A 23,837-nucleotide genomic window follows, 5' to 3' on the forward strand; every position below is an offset into this window, starting at 1 on the left:
TGACCAACTGAGCTCTAGCATGGTTGTAGATGTCTCTACCACAAGGAACATCTACCATGGTTGTAGATGTCTCTACCACAATGAACATCTACCATGGTTGTAGATGTCTCTACCACAAGGAACATCTAGCATCGTTGTAGATGTCTCTACCACAAGGAACATCTACCATGGTTGTAGATGTCTCTACCACAAGGAACATCTACCATGGTTGTAGATGTCTTTACCACAAGGAACATCTACCATGGTTGTAGATGTCTCTACCACAAGGAACATCTAGCATGGTTGTAGATGTCTCTACCACAAGGAACATCTAGCATGGTTGTAGATGTCTCTACCACAAGGAACATCTACCATGGTTGTAGATGTCTCTACCACAAGGAACATCTACCATGGTTGTAGATGTCTCTACCACAAGGAACATCTACCATGGTTGTAGATGTCTCTACCACAAGGAACATCTACCATGGTTGTAGATGTCTCTACCACAAGGAACATCTACCATGGTTGTAGATGTCTCTACCACAAGGAACATCTACCATGGTTGTAGATGTCTCTACCACAAGGAACATCTACCATGGTTGTAGATGTCTCTACCACAAGGAACATCTACCATGGTTGTAGATGTCTCTACCACAAGGAACATCTACCATGGTTGTAGATGTCTCTACCACAAGGGACATCTAGCATGGTTGTAGATGTCTCTACCACAAGGGACATCTACCATGGTTGTAGATGTCTCTACCACAAGGAACATCTACCATGGTTGTAGATGTCTCTACCACAAGGAACATCTACCATGGTTGTAGATGTCTCTACCACAAGGAACATCTACTATGGTTGTAGATGTCTTTACCACAAGGAACATCTACCATGGTTGTAGATGTCTCTACCACAAGGAACATCTAGCATGGTTGTAGATGTCTCTACCACAAGGAACATCTAGCATGGTTGTAGATGTCTCTACCACAAGGAACATCTACCATAGTTGTAGATGTCTCTACCACAAGGAACATCTACCATGGTTGTAGATGTCTCTACCACAAGGAACATCTAGCATGGTTGTAGATGTCTCTACCACAAGGAACATCTACCATAGTTGTAGATGTCTCTACCACAAGGAACATCTAGCATGGTTGTAGATGTCTCTACCACAAGGAACATCTAGCATGGTTGTAGATGTCTCTACCACAAGGAACATCTAGCATGGTTGTAGATGTCTCTACCACAAGGAACATGTGGTGAGATGTTTTCCCATCCTTGGATGACTTCCATTTTTCAGCAGTGGTCTTTCTGGTTGATTTAACAGACAAATAGTGAAATCTCCTTATCTATTTACGCCGGAAGATGTTAGTGACTACAGAACTAAAAATGCGATATCAGTCCAATCAGGGTACTGCTGATCCCTGGAATGTTGGAGGACCTCTTTCACAATAATGGAGCCATTGATCTGATAACTTTATTTTAGTATAATTAGTCGAACTAGTGTTATTTCCACATCTCTTATGAGCGCAGATGTATACATACAAAGGATCTAACGTGCTTTGGTATTTAGAAAGTATGCACCTGTAGCTGAATGAGTGGGAATGAAGAAAGCTAAAGTATCTGAATATTATCCGTTTTTTTTTTTTTTTTTAACAATAGTGGTGCTTTATTGAGGAAAAGGAAAACATTCCATTACATCAGTGTCTTGCCGTACACAGATCCCATACTTAGAGATAACACAATAAACAGAATATACAGTGCCAACACATATACAAAAACATAAAAGCAACCTGCATTCTGGAGTCACTCTCATCAAACAGGACTGCTAAACAAGGGGACCATTATCAGTTATGCCCCTTTCACACAGGCGGTGCGCCCGATGGAGTCCGTTCTGCTCAGCGGGGGATCGATCCGCCGATCCCCGCTGAGCAGGCGGATGACAGCTCTGTCTCCGCTCTGTGTGCAGAGACTGAGCTGTCAGATCTTCTCTCCTCTATGGGGAGATCGGATGAGAACTGACTGCCTGTCCATTTTCATCCGATCCTCCAGACAGATGGAAAATAGGGTTTCCATCCATCCGGATTTCATGGACAGAATCAGATCAGATAGCAGCGGAGATGTCTCCGCTGACATCCGCCGCTCCATAGAGGTGCATGGAGCATCCGATCCGGTCCGCCTGAAAAACTGACAGGAGGATCGGATCGGAAAGCCTGTGTGAAAGGGGTCTTAGTTTGAATTACTATTAAGTTATCTGCTAAGTTATCTGCTAGGTATAAAATGTACTGTAACCCCCCCCCCCCCCCCCAACCCCTGTTCTACAAGGAGCCAGAGACATCCCAAAGCTGGGCAGACCCAGATAAGGATCTTCTGTGGTTTCAAGAAAATACTTAACTGGAATGATTTAAGTAAATACATATTCTTTTGCTTTGTGTAGATAAATGGTGTGACTGTCGTAAAAGTTGAAGAGGATGATGAGCAGCATAAGGAGGAGATCAGCACAGGTGAGTAATAAACAGTAAATCCAGAGAAGAGTCCCAGATTCTCCTTGTTCAGTCACTACAATAATCTCTTATTTTTTGATGGCATCTAATGGAACTCCAAAAAAATCAGCAAAAACGCACTTTGGCTTAGTGCCAAAAACAGGTGCATAAGACACTTTGGTGCCAAACGCGTTGCGTCCCTCAGATGTGAATGCAGTCTCAATCCCTAGAAGAGTCCCAGATTCTCCTTGTTCAGTCACTACAACAATCTCTTCTTCTCCCCCCCTCCTCTGTCAGTAGACAGTAATGGGGGGACAGTATGTGCCCAGTGGGGGAGTCAGGAGCCATCAGCCTCTATTAGACTCCGGCTCTCCTCCTCACATCATGTCATTGTGTGTTACCAGCCAAGAGATGTGACCAGTCTCCCCCCACACACACTCTCTGGGGTCTCTCATACATCTCAGTACAGGGGGCTTCACTCTCATCTTTATTCATAGATCCCGGAGACACCAGTGAGACTCCCAAAGAAGTAAAAAATGAAGAAGGAGATGTGGATATCAAAGAGGAAGTAATTACTGTTGAGATTGGCACAGGTAAGAGATTGTAAACAATTTGTTTTGAATCAATTGAAATCTCCTTCTTGCTACAGGCGATCCCCGACTTACAAGTGACTCCTACTTACAAACGGAGGTAGACAACAGGAAGTGGAAGGAAATCTACCTCTAGGAAGGGAAATTTGGACAAAAAAACAAAAAAAAATCCAGTCTGCAGCACCTTGTAGATTTATTAGGAGAGTTACAAACTCATCAGATTAATCTTTGTATTAATGTGCATAAAGAAGCCAAGGAAAGATGGAAAAATCTCCAAAAGGCATCAAATTACAGATTAGACATTCTTATAAGATGTCAGCAAAACCTTCAGTTTACGCCTCTTGATGTAATCCCCCGTGGATTTTGAGGTGAGTTTAGGATCATTATCCATTTGTAGAAGCCATCCTCTCTTTAACTTTAGCTTTTTCACAGATGGCATCAAGTTACCATCCAAAATTTACTGAAATTATTTTGAATCCATTTTTCCTTCTACTTGTGAGATGTTCCCTGTGCCACTGGCTGTAATACAACCCCAAAGCATGATTGATCCACCCCCATGCTTAACAGTTGGACAGTTCTTTTCCTTAAATTCTGTGCCCCTTCTTCTCCAAACGTACCTTTGCTAATTCCGGCCAAAAAGTTCAATTTTAATCTCATCGGTCCACAGAACTTGTTTCCAAAATGCATCAGGCTTGTCTATATGTTCATTTGCAAAATTCAAACGCTGATTTTTGTGGTGAGGACGTAGAAGAGGTTTTCTTCTGATGACTCTTCCATAAAGACCATATTTGTACAAGTATCTCTTTATAGTGGAATAGTGTACCACAACTCCAGTGTCTGCCAGATCTTTCTGGAGGGATTGTGGGTTTTGAATTGTTTTTCTCACAATCCTGCAAGCTGCTCTGTCTGATATTTTTCTTGGTCTTCTAGATCTTGCTTTAACTTCCACTGTTCCTGATGACTGCCATTTCTTAATTACATTCCGAATGGAGGATATTGACATCTGAAAACGCTTTGCTATCTTCTTATAGCCTTCTCCAGCTTTGTGAGCATCAACTATTTTCAGTTTCAGTTTTCTAGACAACTGCTTAGAAGATCCCATGGTGCTGATTGTTGGGGCAAGGTCAGATGAGTCTGGGCATTTAAAACCTTTGAGATTGACATCACCTGGTCTTCCCAGACGATGACTGAGAACAATCCATGACACTGGCAGGTCTCAGCCTTGCAAAGGGGGCAGTGCATGCTATAAATTCTGCAGGGGGCCCAAACTTTTGCAGACGCCATTTTTTTGTTTTCTGTAATTTTGAAAGTGTCAGTGATGGAAATAAAATCTAACTTTTGTTGACATATTATAAGAATGTCTAATCTGTAATTTGATGCCTTTTGGAGATTTTTCCATCTTTCCTTGGCTTCTTTATGCACATTAATACAAATTTTGCCCAAACTTTCGATCCCCACTGTGTGTGTGTGTGTGTGTGTATGTGTATATACAGTGGGTACGGAAAGTATTCAGACCCCCTTAAATGTTTCACTCTTTGTTATATTGCAGCCATTTGCTAAAATCATTTAAGTTCATTCTTCTTCCTCATAAATGTACACATAGCACCCCATACTGACAGAAAAACACAGAACTGTTGACATTGTTGCAGATTTATTAAAAAAGAAAAACTGAAATATCAAATGGTCCTAAGTATTCAGACCCTTTGCGTGACACTCATATATTTAACTCAGGTGCTTTCCATTTCTTCTGATCATCCTGGAGATGGTTCTACACCTTCATTTGAGTCCAGCTGTGTTTGATTATACTGATTGGACTTGATTAGGAAAGCCACACACCTGTCTATATAAGACCTTCCAGATCACAATGCATGTCAGAGCAAATGAGAATCATGAGGTCAAAGGAACTGCCTGAAGAGCTCAGAGACAGAATTGTGGCAAGGCACAGATCTGGCCAAGGTTACAAAAAGATTTCTGCTGCACTTAAGGTTCCTAAGAGCACAGTGGCCTCCATAATCCTCAAATGGAAGACGTTTGGGACGACCAGAACCCTTCCTAGAGCTGGCCGTCCGGCCAAACTGAGCTATCGGGGGAGAAGAGCCTTGGTGAGAGAGGTAAAGAAGAACCCAAAGATCACTGTGGCTGAGCTCCAGAGATGCAGTCAGGAGATGGGAGAAAGTTGTAGAAAGTCAACCATCGCTGCAGCCCTCCACCAGTCGGGGCTTTATGGCAGAGTGGCCCGATGGAAGGCTCTCCTCAGTGTAAGACACATAAAAGCCCGCATGGAGTTTGCTAAAAAACACCTGAAGGACTCCAAGATGGTGAGAAATAAGTTTCTGTGGTCTGATGAGACCAAAATAGAACTTTTTGGCCTTAATTCTAAGCGGTATGTGTGGAGAAAACCAGGCACTTCTCATCACCTGTCCAATACAGTCCCAACAGTGAAGCATGGTGGTGGCAGCATCATGCTGTGGGGGTGTTTTTCAGCTGCAGGGACAGGACGAGGGAAAGATTAATGCGGCCAAGTACAGGGATATCCTGGACAAAAACCTTCTCCAGAGTGCTCTGGACCTCAGACTGGGCCGAAGGTTTACCTTCCAACAAGACAATGACCCTAAGCACACAGCTAAAATAACAGCACACAGCTAAAATAACAAAGGAGTGGCTTCACAACAACTCCGTGACTGTTCTTGAATGGCCCAGCCAGAGCCCTGACTTAAACCCAATTGAGCATCTCTGGAGAGACCTAAAAATGGCTGTCCACCAACGTTTACCATCCAACCTGACAGAACTGGAGAGGATCTGCAAGGAGGAATGGCAGAGGATCCCCAAATCCAGGTGTGAAAGACTTGTTGCATCTTTCCCAAAAAGACTCCTGGCTGTATTAGATCAAAAGGGGGCTTCTACTAAATACTGAGCAAAGGGTCTGAATACTTAGGACCATGTGATATTTCAGTTTTTCTTTTTTAATAAATCTGAAACAATTCTGTGTTTTTCTGTCAGTATGGGGTGCTATGTGTACATTCATGAGGAAGAAGAATGAACTTAAATGATTTTAGCAAATGGCTGCAATATAACAAAGAGTGAAAAATTTAAGGGGGTCTGAATACTTTCCGTACCCACTGTGTATATATATATATATATATATATATATATATATATATATTTTTCTCTTACGTCCTCCGACAGTCGCCGCCGCCTCTAAGTCATCACTGTTGGGTATTGACTTCCGCTCCGCAGGAGTAGCTAGGCATATAGACTTAGTCAAAAGACAAAAGGCATTAGCATATACACACCCATGGGGGCTGTCCCATCTGGTCAATACCCCCCTGCATAACCACTCCCAACTCAGTTTTAATCTGCCTAGCGTCAGGAGTAGTCAGGCTTCCCTGTGCTGGGGCTACAGTCTCAGCCTATCTAATCTTTTATTTGATTTTCTTTGAAAATTTCAGTTTTTTCTTACTTTATTAGCTGTTTATTTTGTCAGCTTCTAGTGTTAGTCGTCTCTTCGGATGAAGATGGATCATGCGGTGCTGGGATTCGGACTGACCACCCTGGTTCTCCAGCGCAGAAGGGTCAGATGGAACCCCAGCCCGCCATCGAGCGTTCAGCTATGGTTCGCCCTGGCATTACGAACGACCCATCCCTGCTCGCTGCAGGGATGCAACCGTGAGGTGGCTACCTCACAGGACACATCTGCGGTGCTGCAGTGTCATGTCCCTGGCAAACGGCACTCCCTGTCATATGAGGACAGCGGTTTTCCGTTCATTGAGGCTCCCACGCCATCTAGTACAGGTAAGTACTCCTGTGTGGGGCCTCTGTCTGGGGTGGCAGTCTGTGTTGCTGTGTGTTCCCCATGTCTGTGCCTGTGTGACTCCCCATGCGGTCCCTGTGGGGATCGCTTGTGCAGATACTGTATGTTTTCTGGGGGTCCCCTTCCCTGTGTCACTTCGGTGCATTGTTGGGGGTGCAGACGTTTTTTTGTGTGGCGACCTCAGCGGTGTGTATTTGCGCGGTCCGCCATCTTGGCTATGGGCAGGCATGTGTAGCTTCCCTGTGGGCGATACTGCATGCTATTTTGGCGCCATCCGCCGCCATTTTGTGGGAGATGGACGATCGGTCCGACCGCATGTTCGGCGGCCATTTTGGCGTAGCCTCCAATGCATTCCTATGGGGCAGCAATTTTCCCTAAGTCTGGCAGTCTATAGTTCAGCCTACTTCAGCAGCACTTCCTTTCCATCTGCAGCAGGACATAGGTAGCAACACTCTGCGGGCTCTGCAGGTTATCACTCTCAATTTTCCTCTGTATTATCGCTTCTGGCTCAGTTTTCTCTTCTCCTTTTGGGGTCTTTGTCACTGTAGCTGTAGCGGTGGGCTGCGCATTCCGCAGCAATTTTAAAAGGGGCAGTACACATTTTATTGCACTGTTTGTTTCTGTAACCTTGAGCAATGGATTCTCAGGATAGCAAATTCCCCCCCAGCTCTGGTGGGTGGCCCCACTGCGACCTGATTTGGCTGCTGTGGTGGCAACTTTAGTGTCTAATAAGGAAATGCTGATGTCTGAATGTGCTGCAAAAAAGAGGCCCAGATTGTCTCCTCTGATTCAGATGGGGATATGGCTGCTGCTGCGAGCGTGCCCTTTTCAGGGTCCCGCTCATCCTTGGACCCCCCGGGATCTGAGGGGGAGGCTGAGGTGGAGGGGGTTGATACCTCCTCCCCGGGGTCGCCTGAAGAACGGGCGACCGTGGATGAGTTAATTGTTTCTGTTAAGGAAACCTTGGAGGATGAGCCCTGTCCTCCGGGCGTTGTGTCCTCATTTGGGACGCACAGGACCCGCAAGTCAGCGCAGGTTTTTCCTTGCCCAGCTGAATTTCATTACACTGTTAATGAAATGTGGCGCACGTTGAAACGTCCATTCCTGGTACCTAGTCGGTTTAAATTGCTTTATCCTTTTGCGCCGGCTACGGAATCACGATGGTGTGTGCCTCCGCAGGTGGATCACACTGTGGCCGTGTTAAACAAGGCTACCTTGGTTCCTACTGAGGATACCCCGGTTTTCCGGGATCCCACGGACCGGCGGTTGGAGTCTCTAGCCCGCCATTCCTACACGGTGGCGGGTTCGTTGCTCAAACCCGTTTTCGCGTCCGTTTTGGTGGCTCAGGCAGTTGCTGATTGGACTAAGATGCTTAGGAGCAATCTCGTGTCTGATGGTGTTCCGCCTGCCCGACTGGAAATAGTGGATCAAATTCACCAAGGAGTCATGTATTTGTGTGATGCAGCCTTGAATGAGGCCCCCTTAGTGGCTCGCCTCTCTAGTGTCGCGGTGCTTAACCGGCGACTGATATGGCTGAAGAGCTGGTCTGCCGACCAGTCCTCATGGAAAACAGTTGCTGATTTTCCCTATGCTGGCTCTCGCCTTTTTGGCGAGGCGTTGAATGCCCTGGTGAAAGGCGTCACGGGGGGCAAGAGCACTATGCTGCCCCAGAACCCGAAGAACAAGTCTTTTCGAGGCAAGCGGGGTTCTGCGCCTAGATCCACTCAGGGGTCCTTTCGTGCCTTTTCGGAACCAATCCAAGGGCAAGCCCTTCAAGGCCCAGGGCAACCAGAAGAAGCCCTGGGCGGGTAAGCAGAAGTCGGGTACTGCCGGCTCGGCAGGTCAGTCCGCCTCTGCCTGAAGGGGCGCCCTCACCCATTTCAGGGGTGGGGGGGACGTTTGCGCGGTTTCCTCCAACCTTGGCTGCTCCGGATATCGGACAGGTGGGTTCAGGAAATCATTCGATCGGGGTACAAGATCGAATTCCTTTCCAGGCCGACGGACAGATTTTTTCCCTCAAATCTTCACTTGCCTCCGGGGCGTCTGCAGGACCTGCACCAGGCGGTACAGGACCTTCTTGCTCAGGGGGTGATTGTCCCGGTGCCTCAGGGGAATTCCTGGCTTCGATAGATCTGAAGGATGCGTATCTGCACATCCCCATTTTCGAAGGTCATCAGCGGTACCTTTGGTTTGCTATCGCAGAGGACCATTACCAGTTTGTGGCATTACCTTTCGGCCTCACTTCGGCACCCAGGGTTTTTACCAAAGTGCTGGCGCCGGTTCTGGGCCTACTGAGGGCACAGGGCATTGCGGTCTTGGGCTATATGGACGATCTCCTTCTGAGGGCACGGGCCAGCCAGGACCTAGTGCGCAATTTCTTCCACCACAGTACAGACGCTCCAGGAGTTCGGATGGACCATCAACGTTCAAAAATCGGCGTTGTCTCCATCGGTTCGTCTTCCCTATCTGGGAATGATTCTGGACTCTGCTCAGGCAAAGGGGTTCTTGCCGGAGGACAAGCTCCGGACCTTGCAGGACGAGATCAGGTCCCTCAGGGACAACCCGTCCTCGTCACTCAGGACCTGTATGAGGTCTCTGGGGTTGATGGTCGGGACATCAGTCATTGAGCATGGAGCAGTCATCGAGCAGTCATTGAGCATGGACTCCCATATTGTTAAGTGGATTAGGCAGTGGCTGAGTGACAGACAACAGAGGGTTGTAGTCAATGGAGAACATTCAGAACAAGGTCAGGTTACCAGTGGGGTACCTCAGGGATCTTTACTGGGACCAATTTTGTTTAATATCTTCATAAGTGATATTGCAAAAGGCCTCGATGGTAAGGTTTGTCTTTTTGCTGATGACACAAAGATATGTAACAGGGTTGATGTTCCTGGAGGGAAATGCCAAATGGAAAAGGATTTAGGAAAACTAGAAGAATGGTCAGAACTCTGGCAACTGAAATTTAATGTGGATAAGTGCAAGATAATGCACCTGGGGCGTAAAAACCCAAGGGCAGAATATAGAATATTTGACACAGTCCTGACCTCAGTATCTGAGGAAAGGGATTTAGGAGTAATTATTTCAGAAGACTTAAAGGTGGGAAGACAATGTAATAGAGCAGCACGAAATGCCAGCAGAATGCTTGGATGTATAGGGAGAGGTATAAGCAGTAGAAAGAGAGAAGTGCTTATGCCGCTGTACAGAACACTGGTGAGACCTCACTTGGAGTATTGTGCGCAGTACTGGAGGCCATATCTCCAGAAGGATATAGATACTCTAGAGAGAGTTCAGAGAAGAGCTACTAAACTAGTGCATGGATTGCAGGAAAAAACTTACCAGGAAAGGTTAAAGGACCTTAACATGTATAGCTTGGAAGAAAGAAGAGACAGAGTGGATATGATAGAAACTTTTAAATACATAAAGGGAATCAACTCGGTAAAGGAGGAGAGCATATTTAAAAGAAGAAAAACTACCACAAGAGGACACAGTTTTAAATTAGAGGGGCAAAGGTTTAAAAGTAATATGAGGAAGTATTACTTTACTGAGAGAGTAGTGGATGCATGGAATAACCTTCCTGCACAAGTGGTAGCTGCAAATACAGTGAAGGAGTTTAAGCATGCATGGGATAGGCATAAGGCTATCCTTCATATAAGATAGGGCCAGGGACTATTCATAGGATTCAGATATATTGGGCAGACTAGATGGGCCAAATGGTTCTTATCTGCCGACACATTCTATGTTTCTATGGTGTCAGCCTTCGAGGCGATACCCTTTACCCAGTTTCACACGCGGGCTCTCCAGACGGAGATCCTGGCCAGGTGGGACAGACTGCCTCAGTCCCTGGATCTGAGTGTCTCCTTGAGTCGTCAGACCAGATTGGCTCTTCTGTGGTGGCTTCAGTCCCCGTCGGTGGCGGAGGGCAAGTCCTTTCGTCCATTGGTGTGGACGGTGATTACCACGGATGCCAGCCTGTCGGGCTGGGGTGGAGTCCTGGGCAACCTGTCTGCCCAGGGCACTTGGTCGGAGGAGGAGTCCTCCCTCCCGATAAATGTGCTGGAGTTTTGAGCGATAAAATTCTGTCTCTTCCAGTGGTCGGACCGTCTTCAGGGCCTTCCTGTCCGAGTACAGACGGACAATCCTACCGCAGTGGCTTACATCAACCACCAAGGGGGCACCAGGAGTGCTCGTGCGGCCCCGGGAGGTGACCGACATTCTATCGTGGGCCGAGACTCATGTCCCGGCGATCTCAGCAGTTCACATTCCGGGTGTGGAGAATTGGCAGGCCGACTATCTGAGCCGCCAGACCCTGGACCAGGGGGAATGGTCCCTGCACCTGGAGGTCTTCCAAATGCTGTGTGCGAGGTTGAGATCCCTGGACGTGGATCTGTTTGCATCTCGACTAAACCAAAAGGTGGAAAGGTTCGTGGCAAGAACGCGCGATCCGCTGGCAGTTGCCTCGGATGCGTTGGTGGCCCCTTGGCATCAGTATCGTCTGATGTATGCCTTTCCTCCAATTCAGTTGCTGTCCAGGTTCCTCCGCAGGCTAGCCTTGGAACCGCACCTGGTGATTCTGGTGGCTCCGGACTGGCCACGCCGGTCCTGGTACGCCGACATTGTTCATCTGGCAGTGGCGCCTCCGTGGCGGCTGCCCATGCGAGAAGATCTCCTGTCTGAGGGTACGGTCTTCCATCCTGCTTTACAGTCGCTGGCTTTAACGGCCTGGCTGTTGAGACCCAGGTCCTGAAGGACAAGGGTCTCTCCTCTGAGGTCATCCCTACTCTTGTCAAGGCTAGGAAGACCTCCTTTGGAATAGATTTATTACCGTACCTGGAAGGCTTACTTCGCCTGGTGCGAGTCCAGGGGGTTCTCCCCTCGTTCGTACTCGGTGTCGAGAGTGTTGGCCTTTCTCCGGGTGGGAGTGGACCAGCCCCTGGCGCTGGCCACGATCAAGGGCCAGGTGTCCGCCCTGGCTATTCTTTTCCAACGCCCTGTGGCGTCTCATTCCCTGGTTCGCACCTTCATTCAAGGTGTGCGACATTTGGCTCCTCCCAGGAAGGAGCCCTTACCTCCGTGGGACTTGAACTTGGTTCTGTCCTTGTTACAACGTGCTCCCTTTGAAAACATTCAGGATATCCCGTTACCTCTTCTGTCTAAGAAGGTTGCCTTTTTGGTGGCGATAGCTTCGGCTCGCAGAGTGTCGGAACTGGCAGCGTTATCTTGCCGTTCTCCATACTTGGTGATTCACCGGGATAAGGTGGTTTTGCATCCGCAGCCCTCCTTTCTTCCTAAGGTGGTCTCTGAGTTCCACATTAATGAGGATATTGTTCTGCCTTCGCTTTGTACGAAGCCTAAGCATCCTAAGGAGGTTGTTTTGCACTCCTTGGATGTTGTCAGGGCGATCAGGGTTTACCTGTCGTCTACGGAATCTTTTCGTAAAACGGATTCCCTCTTTGTCCTTCCTGAGGGACCTCGGAAGGGCATGGCTGCATCCGCAGCGACTATTGCCAAATGGATCAGACAGACCATTGAACAGGCTTACGCCTTGAAGGAACGGGTTCCACCCTTCCCTGTTAAGGCGCACTCTACCAGATCTGTGAGTGCGTCCTGGGCCTATTGGCATAGGGCCTCGGTGGCCCGGGTGTGCAAGGCTGCCACTTGGTCGTCGGTGCACACTTTCTCAAAATTCTACAAAGTAGACGTTATGGCATCAGCTGATGCCTCATTTGGCCGCAAGGTTCTCAGTGCGGCAGTGCCATGATGGACCCTTATTTTTTTTGGGTCCCTGGCTGTTGGCATTTGCTTTCCTGGGCTGTTGCTCCTGTTGAGCATTGTTTTTTCTGTTGCCCAGTTGGTTCACTTACGGTGCATGTAAGATTCCTTTCTCTGATGTGGGTACTGCGTTGCCTTTTCTACGGTTGCGTCTCCCACCCCTCATGTCTATACTGCTTTGGGACATCCCAACAGTGATGACTTAGAGGAGGCGGCGACTGTCGTAGGACGTAAGAGAAAACGGAAATTTTTGTAAAATCTTACCTGTAAAATTCCTTTCTCTGAGTCCTCCGACAGTCGCCGCCCCCGCCCCTCTTTGGGGTTCTTATTTCCTACTGCTATGCTACCAAACTGAGTTGGGAGTGGTTATGCAGGGGGGTATTGACCAGATGGGAAAGCCCCCATGGGTGTTTATATGCTTTTGTCTTTTGACTAAGTCTATATGCCTAGCTACTCCTGCACAGCGGAAGTCAATACCCAACAGTGATGACTTAGAGGCGGCGGCGACTGTCGGAGGACTCAGAGAAAGGAATTTTACAGGTAAGATTTTACAAAAATTCAGTTTATATATATATATATATATATATATATATATATATATATATATATAATATAGTCTTATAGAATAACCCATCATTAGCCTTATTTTACATTATGTTTGTCTTGATATCTTGCAGGTGCATCCCGTGACAACAATACACCAGAGAGATGCCCCAGTCCTCTGGATTCCATGAAAAAACAGCACAAGATCCCTCAGCATGCTCAGGTAGATATAAACGGGGGCTTAATTAAAGTTGAAGTCCCATCAGCATCCCTTTTGTCTGGTTTACCTCCAATAGTAAGGCTCTAGTGCTTGTTTAGGGGATGTAATAATGATAATATACGGGAAAACCTTGGATTGCAAGCATAATTTGTTCCGGAAACATGCTTGTAATCCAAAGCACTCTTACTGTATATATATATATATATATATATATATATATATATATATATATATATACACACACACATACAGTATCTCACAAAAGTGAGTACACCCCTCACATTTTTGTAAATATTCTATTCTATCTTTTCATGTGACAACACTGAAGAAATGACACTTTGCTACAATGTAAAGTAGTGAGTGTACAGCTTGTATAACAGTGTAAATTTGCTGTCCCCTCAAAATAACTCAACACACAGCCATTAATGTCTAAACCACTGGCAACAAAAGTGAGTACACCCCTAAGTGACAATGTCCAAATTGGGTCGAAAGTGTAAACATTTTGTGTGGCCACCATTATTTTCCAGCACTGCCTTAACTCTCTTGGGCATGGAGTTCACCAGAGCTTCAGAGGTTGCCACTGAAGTCCTCTTCCACTCCTCCATGACGACATCACAGAGCTGGTGGATGTTAGAGACCTTACGCTCCTCCACCTTCTGTTTGAGGATGCCCCACAGATGCTTTATAGGGTTTAGGTCTGGAGACATGCTTGGCCAGTCCATCACCTTTACCCTCAGCTTCTTTAGCAAGGCAGTGGTCGTCTTGGAGGTGTGTATGGGGTCATTATCATGTTGGAATACTGCCCTGCGGCCCAGTCCCAGAAGGGAGGGAATCATGCTCTGCTTCAGTATGTCACAGTACATGTTGGCATTTATGGTTCCCTCAATGAAGTATAGCTTCCCAGTGCCGGCAGCACTCATGCAGCCCCAGACCATGACACCACCATGCTTGACAGTAGGCAAGACACACTTGTCTTTGTACTCACCTGGTTGCCACCACATACGCTTGACACCATCTGAACCAAATAAGTTTATCTTGCTCTCATCAGACCACAGTACGTGGTTCTAGTAATCCATGTCCTTAGTCTGCTTGTCTTTAGAAAACTGTTTGCGGGCTTTCTCGTGCATCATCTTTAGAAGAGGCTTCCTTCTGGGATGACAGCCATGCAGACCAATTTGATGCAGTGTGCGGTGTATGGTCTGAGCACTGACAGGCTGACCCCCCACCCCTTCAACCTCTGCAGCAATGCTGGCAGCACTCATACGTCTATTTCCCAAAGACAACCTCTGCATTTGACGCTGAGCACGTGCACTCAACTCCTTTGGTCAACCATGTCGAGGCCTGTTCTGAGTGGAACCTGTCCTGTTAAACCGCTGGCCTAGGCAATCTTCTTAAAGCCTAGGCCATCTTTATGTAGAGCAAACATTTTTTTTTTCAGATCCTCAGAGAGTTCTTTGCCATGAGGTGCCATGTTGGACTTCCAGTGACCAGTATGAGAGAGTGAGAGCGATAACACCAAATTTAACACACCTGCTCCCCATTTACACCTGAGACTTTGTAAAACTAATGAGTCACATGACATCGGGAAGGGAAAATGGCTAATTGGCCCCAATTTGGACGTTGTCACTTAGGGGTGTACTCACTTTTGTTGCCAGCGGTTTAGACATTAATGGCTGTGTGTTGAATTATTTTGAGGGGACAGTAAATTTACACTGTTATACAAGCTGTACACTCACTACTTTACATTGTAGCAAAGTGTAATTTCTTCAGTGTTGTCACATGAAAAGATATAATAAAATATTTATAAAAATGTGAGGGGTGTACTCACTTTTGTGAGATACTGTGTGTGTGTGTGTGTATGTATGTGTGTGTATGTGTATATATATATATATATATATATATATATATATATATATATATATATATATACAATAGATAGAGATATATATATATATATATATATATATATATATATATACGGTAGATGGATAGTACTGTGCAAAAGTTTTAGGTGTGAAAAAATGCTTTCAGAAATAGAAGTCTTAATTATTTGATGTGACCCCCCCCCCCCTTGCCTTTAAAACAGCATACATTTTTCTAGGTACACTTGCACACAGTTTTTAAAAGAGGGTTTAGGGGAGATGCTTAGGGAGGGGCATGTTATCAAAATCTTTGCCAGTGTATATTTACCTGAAAGTACAAGACTGTAACCCATGGTCTATGAAGACTCTGCCTGTGTCCTTTACTGTACTCCTGTATATGGAATTTACAGGTTTACAAGTCAAAATTGTTATCCAAAACTAATTACACCTATGACTTTATTTGTGAATCTTTTATCTTTATCTTGCAGTTAAATTATTTTCTGTGTTCAATAATCTGTGTCATTTAGGATGAAAATCAGTCTACCAAGAAAAAAGATTCAAAACAGAAGAATAGGAAGGATCTAGAAATCGGTACAGGTGAGTAATAAACCCTAAATCCAGAGAAGAGTCCCAGATTCTCCTTGTTCAGTCACTACAACAATCTCTTATTTTTTGATGGAACCCCACAAAAACCTGCAAAAACGCACTTGGCTCAGTGCCAAAAAAGGTACATAAGTTACTTTGGTGCCAAACGCGTTGCGTCCCTCAGATGTGAATGCAGTCTCAATCCAGAGAAGAGTCCCAGATTCTCCTTGTTCAGTCACTACAACAATCTCTTATTTTTTGATGGAACCCCACAAAAACCTGCAAGAAACGCACTTGGCTCAGTGCCAAAAAAGGTACATAAGATACTTTGGTGCCAAACGCGTTGCGTCCCTCAGATGTGAATGCAGTCTCAATCCAGAGAAGAGTCCCAGATTCTCACTGTTCAGTCACTACTGAAGCTTTTTCAGGGGTAAGGAACCTGTCTTTGCCTCCATGTGAGAGTTATCAGGCACCCAATGTTGAGTCATAGAGGAAAAAGGGAACAAGCCACATGCTCCCTCATACACATATGGGAATCCACATACAGTGCCTTCAAAAAGTATTCATATCCCTTGAAATTTTTGACATTTTGTCATGTTACAACCAAAAACTTAATATTTTATTTTTTTTCCTTGCCTGGCTGGCTGATTGGAGACATGGGCTGGCAAGCTGGCTAGGCTGAGTTCTGGCCTTGCTCGCCCCAATACTGACCTGGATGGCTGGCTGGCTTCCTGGGGTGATTTCTGGCCCAACTACCGGGGATGAGTTCCGGCTTGGCTGGCTGATTTGAGTTCTAGCCTGGCTGAGCTGCAAGAACAGTGTACAGTGTTTGAGAAGTGGTTCTGGATGTATATTTGCAAATGTGTCTCTATGTTTATGCATAGACTGTACAGTGCCTTGAAAAAGTATTCACGCCCCTTTAAATTTTTCACATTTTGTCATGTTACAACCAAAAACGTAAATATTTTATTTGCATTTATGTGATAAACCAACACAAAGTGGTACATAATTATGAAGTGGAAGGAAAATGATAAAAAGTTTTCAAAATTTTTTACAAAGTGTGGCGTGCATTTGTATTCAGCCCCCTGAGTCAATACTTTGTAGAACTACCCTTCGCTGCAATTACAGCTGCAAGTCTTTTTGGGGATGTCTCTACAAAAATTGGGCGTGCAAAATTATTCATCCCCTTTACTTTCAGTGCAGCAAACTCTCTCCAGAAGTTCAGTGAGGATCTCTGAATGATCCAATGTTGACCTAAATGACTAATGATGATAAATAGAATCCACCTGTGTGTAATCAAGTCTCCGTATAAATGCACCTGCACTGTGATAGTCTCAGAGGTCCGTTTAAAGCGCAGAGAGCATCATGAAGAACAAGGAACACACCAGGCAGGTCCGAGATACTGTTGTGGAGAAGTTTAAAGCCGGATTTGGATACAAAAAGATTTCCCAAGCTTTAAACATGCCAAGGAGCACTGTGCTCCCACTTGTTGTTGATTCTTCACAAAAAATTACAGCTTTATATCTTTATGTTTGAAGCCTAAAATGTGGCAAAAGGTCGCAAAGTTCAAGGGGGCCGAATACTTTCACAAGGCACTATATATATATATATATATATATATATATATTCAGGGTCATCAAAGGTAGCAGGATAGCAAGCTGACAGGCACTCGAGCAGCACTTACAGGAGAGAAGCAGGCTCTGGATAGACAAAGTTATGCAGAGAAAGGCGCTTCTAAGTGCAGTATGTCACCATTTTTTTTTCAAATGAGACAATGGTTAACACTTACAGGATTAGAGAGCAAACAGGCTCATCAATGTCTGAAGGCTCCTTCTTCAAAACCTCAGGTTTTAAAGAAGGAGCCTTTGAACATGCTCTGAAACTTGTCACCTCCCCTTGCTGACATCACTTTTGTCACCTCCCCTTGCTGACATCACTTTTGTCACCTCCCCTTGCTGACATCACTTCCGCCCCCCGTGTTCCACATGGTTTCAAGAAGTGCGACAATCATTTTGCTCCTCTAGAACCTCCATTCCTATGGCTGCGGGCCAGCACAGTGACAGGGAAGACCATCTCAAGAGGACTTCAGACATTGATGAGCCTGTTTACTCTCTAATCCTGTAAGTGTTTTTACAGTTGCCTTTTTAATAAAATTGCTAAAATACTGCACTTAGAAGCGCCTTTCTCTGCATAGCTATGTAATACCCCATGTCTTGTGATGTACAATTTAAGAAATTGGGATTTTTTGATTTGCCTGTAAAGTTCTTTTCTTTTGGAATATGTCACAGGACACATGGATTGCACCCCTCTGATCTCATTGCTTGCTACAAAACTGAGAATTTGCAGAGCGGTGGGGAATTCCTGCCTTTTGTGGCCAGTATCTATTTACCTAAAGGTGCCAGAATAAAGCCTCGTACACACGCAACGAATTTCCGCCGACCGGTCGTCCGTCTTTTGTCCAGAGTGGTGTCTGTTGGTTGGAATGTGCTCTAGACTGCACACAAATTTTCCCATACGACATACTTCATATTCTACTTCAGAAGTGATGTCATGTGTTGGATTGCTTTCTTTGTGTTCTTTCATCTCTGAGCATGCCCAGTCTTGCTCATAAGATTTTTCCCCATCGAAATCTGTACTAATGAGACGAAAATCGGACGTGTTTTGACGGAGGACAAAAATTTTAATGCCTGCACACCAGGATTTTGTCAGCCGAAAAGTCGGAGTCGGCTGTCGAAAGCACCATACTAACAATTGAAGAGACAAGAACTCACTGCTCAAGGTGGTGTAATTGCCTGATGACTCACACCGGTGCATGCCCCGTGGAAACGTGATAAAGAAAAAGGAATTGGCAGCATTCCAGGTTGAGTCAAAATCCAGATTTATTGACTGGACATCCAAATATGACAATCGTGACAAGGTAGACGCGTTTCACACACTGAATGTGTGCTTAATCATTAATCAATGGAGGCGAGCCGGGGCATGCAGTCAATTACACCACCTTGAGCAGTGAGTTCTTGTCTCTTCAATTGTTAGTATGGTGCTTTCGACAACCGACTCCGACTTTTCGGCCGAAAAAATCCTGGTGTGCAGGCTATAAATCGGCAGATCGGTCGTCGGACGAAATTTACCGGCCGAATTTCTTCTCGTGTGTACGGGGCTTAACCCAAGCAGTCCTTAACATGAAGTACCTTGTGTCCTATGATGTATTCCAAGAACACGATTTTACAGGTAAACTAAACAAAAATCTAACGTTATTGCTTCTTTTTCTTTAAATTCATTTAGCGACTCCTGTTTCCTCTCTGATTTCAATTTCTTCTAGATGGGCGATACAGAAGGTATGAGAAGGAACAACTTGCTGTAAATAGCTCTTCAGGAAAAATACCCATTGGTCCAAATTTCTGTGAAGCACCTCTCAGTGGAGATCTTGATTCTACACACAGGGAAAGTTTCAAGAAACACTCCTCTCCCGTTACCCATCGCAGAAGGGCTGGTTCCTTCCCATGTTCTGAATGTAGTGCTTGTTTCACCCAGAAGGGACAACTTGTTTCGCACCAGAAGAGACACTCCTCAGAGAAGCCATTTTCGTGTCCTGAATGTGGGAAACTTTTTTCCTGGAAATCGTCTCTCATCACTCACGCAAAAATTCATAAAGGAGAGAAGCCATTTGTCTGTTCTGAGTGTGGGAAATGTTACCCTTGGAGGGCTTTTCTCCTGAAGCACCAGAGAACTCACACAACTGAGAAACCCTTCCCATGTTCCGAGTGCGGGAAGAGTTTCTCTGAAATATATCTACTCATGAGACATAAAAAAACCCACACGGGTGATAAACCCTTTGGCTGTTCTGAATGCGGGAAATGCTTTTCCGAGAAATCAGACTTTGAGAGGCATCTGAGAACCCATACGGGGGAGAGGCCATATTTATGCTCTGAATGCCATAAGACTTTTCCTCAGAAGGAGCAGCTTATTACCCACCAGAGAATTCACACAGGATTAATGCCCTATTTGTGTTCTGAGTGCGGTAAATGTTTTTCGTTGAAAGGCCGTCTAGTCATACACCAGCGAACTCATACTGGCGAGAATCCATATTCCTGTTCAGTGTGTGGGAGAGGTTTTAAAAACAAGTCGAATCTGGGTAGACATGAGAAAGTCCATACTGGTGATCGTCCACATTTATGTTCAGAATGTGGGAAAGGCTTCACCGATAGATCAGATTTGATTAGACATGAGCGAGTCCACACAGGTGCTCAGCCGTATTCCTGTTCTGAATGCGGAAAACGGTTCTCATATAGGTCCACCATGGTGTCACATCTCAATACCCACAAGATTCAAAAGGCTCCTACAGTAGAAGGTGAAAGCTAAGAAAAGGTATCCACGCCAGATGCCTTTTGTTTTAATGTCCTTATATCCAGTGCTGTATCTTGGCCTAGGCTGACAAGGCCCAGGCCTAGGGCGGCATTTTGCAGGGGGGGGGGGGGGGTCAGCAAAAAAGCTGCACCCCGCATTGAAAATAAAAAACCCGCCTCTTGCACGAAAAGGGTCCCCGCCGGCTTGCGCTACACTTTTAGTATAGTGCCAATCATATGGGGTGAATTGGGCCGGGTCCAGGAGGCAAATCAGTCTGGCACCCCCATAAAGCGATCACATTGCTGCCTGCCAGTGTATTATTTAAATTAGGGGGTGCACAAGTTTAGTCAGGCCTAGGGCAGCACAAAACCTAAATACACCACTGCTTATATCCCTGCCCTCCTGTAGAACAACCTATTCACTCAATCAGAAGACCCTATACTATAACTATGCAACCTCTGAAAGTATTATTTAGAAACGTATGATTTTAGGTCGGTTTTAGTGAAGAGAGCCATTTGATAAACCGAATAATCTTTTAGCATGGTTTTTTTTTTTTTTTTTATAATATAATCCAGTGGTCAGACGCATTACGTATTTCCTATACCTGGTAGGAATATTAGGCACTGTTCATGCATACCTCACACACGTAAAAGTGACACTCTGTAAAATTTCATTTCATTTGAATTTATTAAGTAACTGTTCTTAGGAAACTCTGTTAACCACAAGTTTTCCAAGCGTTAAAGTCTTTGAGTTTAAACCTTTCTTGTTAGTTCCACCTCTTACCAATGTTGAACCCTTGAACTCTAGATATTCTAGTTTCCTTTAGAGGAGTAGGACCACATTATCCTTTCTTGTATTCAGAGAGGCATGGACTCCAGAGAGAGAGATATCATTTTGCCCCTGTACAAATCATCTGGAATATGCAGTTCAGTTTTAAGCACCAGTGCTCAAAAAAGGATATCGGGGAACTGGAGAAAGTGCAACGAAGGGCAACCAAACTGATAAGAGCTATGGAGGAGCTCAGCTATGAGGAAAGATTAGAGGAACTGAATTTATTCTCTCTTGAGAAGAGGAGATTAAGGGGGGATATGATCAACATATATAAATACATAAGGGGTCCATATAGTGAACTTGGTGTTGAGTTCATCACAGAGGACAAGGGGGCACTCTTTACGTCTGGAGGAAGAGATTTACCTTCTCTTATGCAAAGGCTTCATTACAGTAAGAGCTGGGAAAATGTGGAATAGACCCCCTCAAGAGCTGGTTCTGGCCAGCTCAACAAATAGTTTTAAAAAAAGAACTGGATGCATTCCTAAATGCACAAACTATTATAACTGGATATTAACATTTAAGGGTAAAAATTCCAGGAGTTGTTGATCCAGGAAATATGTGATTGTCTCCTCGGAGATCAGGGGAGATTTTTTTTTCCACAACTGGATTGACTCAGATCATGCTTTATTTTGGGTCTTTTTTGCCTTCCTTTGGATCAACTGTGGGTATAGGATGATGCATACAGTGCATCCGGAAAGTATTCAGCGCTTCACTTTTTCCACATTTTATGTTACAGCCTTATTCCAAAATGGATTAAATTCATTATTTTCCTCAAAATTCTACAAAAAATACCCCATAATGACAACGTGATTTGTTTGAAATCTTAAAAATGTATTAAAAATAAAAAAAACGAAAAAAATCCCATGTACATAAGTATTCACAGCCTTTGATGAAGCACCTTTGATACCAATTACAGCCTCAAGTTTTTTGAGTATGATGCTCCAAGCTTGGCACTCCTATTTTTGGGCAGTTTCTCCCATTCTTCTTTGCAGGACCTCCCAAGCTCCATCAAGTTGGATGTGGAGCGTCGGTGCTCAGCCATTTTCAGATCTCTCCAGAGATGTTCAATCAGGTTCAAGTCTGGGCTCTGGCTGCGCCACTCAAGGAAATTCCTGTAGTGTTCAGAATTGTCCCGTAGCCTCTCCTTTGTTATCTTGGCTGTGCGCTTAGGGTTGTTGTCCTGTTGGAAGATGACTCTTCAGGCCTGTCTGAGGTCCAAAGTGCTCCGGAGCAGGTTTTCATCAAGCATGTTGCTGTACATTGCTACATTCATCATTCCTTCGATCCTGACTAGTCTCCCAGTTCAGTTTGTGCTACTGAAAAACATCCCCACATTATAATGTTGCTGCCACTATGCCTAACTGTAGGGTTGGTATTGGCTAGGTATTTAGCGGTGCCTGGTTTCCTCCAGACAAGACGCTTGCCATTCAGGCCAAAGAGTTCGATCTTTGTTTCATCAGACCAGAGAATTTTGTTTCTCATGGTCTGAGAGTCCTTCAGGGTGCCTTTTAGCAAACTCCAGGCGGGCTGTCGTGCCTTTTACTGAGGAGTGGCTTCCGTCTGGCCACTCTACTATACAGGCCTGATTGGTGGAGTGCTGCAGAGACGGTTGTTCTGGAAGGTTCTCCTCTATCCACAGAGAAACGCTGGAGGTTCTTGGTCACCTCTCTGACTAAGCCCCACCCCCATTCCACCGATCGCTCTGCTTGGCCAGGGCAGCCCACTCTAGAAAGAGTCCTGGTGGTTCCAAACTTCTTCCACTGATTATCCAGATCATGGAGGCCACTGTGCTCATTGGGACCTTCAATGCTGCAGACATTTTTCTGTACTCTTCCCCAGATCTGTGCCTCAATTCAATCCTGTTTTGGAGGTCTACAGACAATTCCTTGGACTCCATGGCTTGGTTTGTGTTTTGACATGCACTGTTAACTGTGGGACCTTATATAGACAAGTGTCTGCCTTTCCAAATCCTGTCCAAATGACTGAATTTACCACTGGTGGACTCCAATCAAGTTGTAGAAACATCTCAAGGAAGATCAGTGGAAACAGGATGCACCTGAGCTCAATTTTGAGTGTCATGGCAAAGATCTGAACATAACTGGGCGCTGAAGCTCCCCATCCAACCTGATGGAGCTTGGGAGGTCCTGCAAAGAAGAATGGGGGAAACTGCCCAAAAATAGGTGTGCCAAGCTTGTAGCATCATACTCAAAAATACTTGAGGATGTAATTGGTGCCAAAGGGGCTTCAACAAAGTATTGAGCAAAAGCTGTGAATACTTTATGTACATGGGATTTTTTGTGTTTTTTATTTTTAATAAATTTGCAAAGATTTTGAAAAAAACTTATTTCACATTGTCATTATGGGGTATTGTAGAATTTTGAGGAAAATAATAAATTTAATCCATTTTGGAATAAAGCTGTAACATAACAAAATATGGAAAAAGTGAAGCGCTGTGAATATTTTCCTGTATGTGGTTTTCAATATCATTTATCAATTTTTTTTTCTAGGTGGACTAGACTCTTTTTTTCAACCTGACTATGTAACATCTTTTCAGTTTTTTTTTTTTTTTGTTTTTTTTTTTTGGATCCAACATGGTCCTATGGCACTGTATTGTTGGATCTCCTTCCCTCATGCTGTGGGCTACAAGAAAACGACTTCTCTTCAGCTAAGGATGGCTGTTGCGGCAATGCATATACAGTATCTCACAAAAGTGAGTACACCCCTCACATTTTTGTAAATATTCTATTCTATCTTTTCATGTGACAACACTGAAGAAATGACACTTTGCTACAATGTAAAGTAGTGAGTGTACAGCTTGTA

General features: G+C 44.9%; 3 protein-coding genes across 3 annotated transcripts in view; 2 read left to right on the forward strand and 1 right to left on the reverse strand.

The window, feature by feature from the left end:
- Window positions 1-20,209, forward strand: part of LOC309562717 (uncharacterized protein) — a 32,248-nt gene extending 12,039 nt beyond the window's left edge. The window contains exons 3-7 of the mRNA XM_082267005.1: window positions 2,417-2,483; window positions 2,960-3,055; window positions 13,310-13,398; window positions 15,785-15,854; window positions 19,162-20,209. Of these exons, the coding sequence (XP_082123131.1) occupies window positions 2,417-2,483; window positions 2,960-3,055; window positions 13,310-13,398; window positions 15,785-15,854; window positions 19,162-20,201 (1,362 nt within the window). The 3' untranslated portion in view covers window positions 20,202-20,209. The remainder of the gene's footprint in view (window positions 1-2,416; window positions 2,484-2,959; window positions 3,056-13,309; window positions 13,399-15,784; window positions 15,855-19,161) is intronic.
- The window catches only part of LOC309564357 (uncharacterized protein), a 1,447,080-nt gene that overhangs the window by 1,074,134 nt on the left and 349,109 nt on the right, over window positions 1-23,837 (reverse strand). The window lies entirely within an intron of this gene.
- The window catches only part of LOC309563361 (uncharacterized protein), a gene marked incomplete at its 5' end in the record, with an annotated part of 123,144 nt that overhangs the window by 56,300 nt on the left and 43,007 nt on the right, over window positions 1-23,837 (forward strand). The window lies entirely within an intron of this gene.

Source organism: Pelophylax lessonae (assembly GCF_965119305.1).
Source record: "Pelophylax lessonae genome assembly, chromosome: 9".
NCBI lineage: Eukaryota > Metazoa > Chordata > Amphibia > Anura > Ranidae > Pelophylax > Pelophylax lessonae.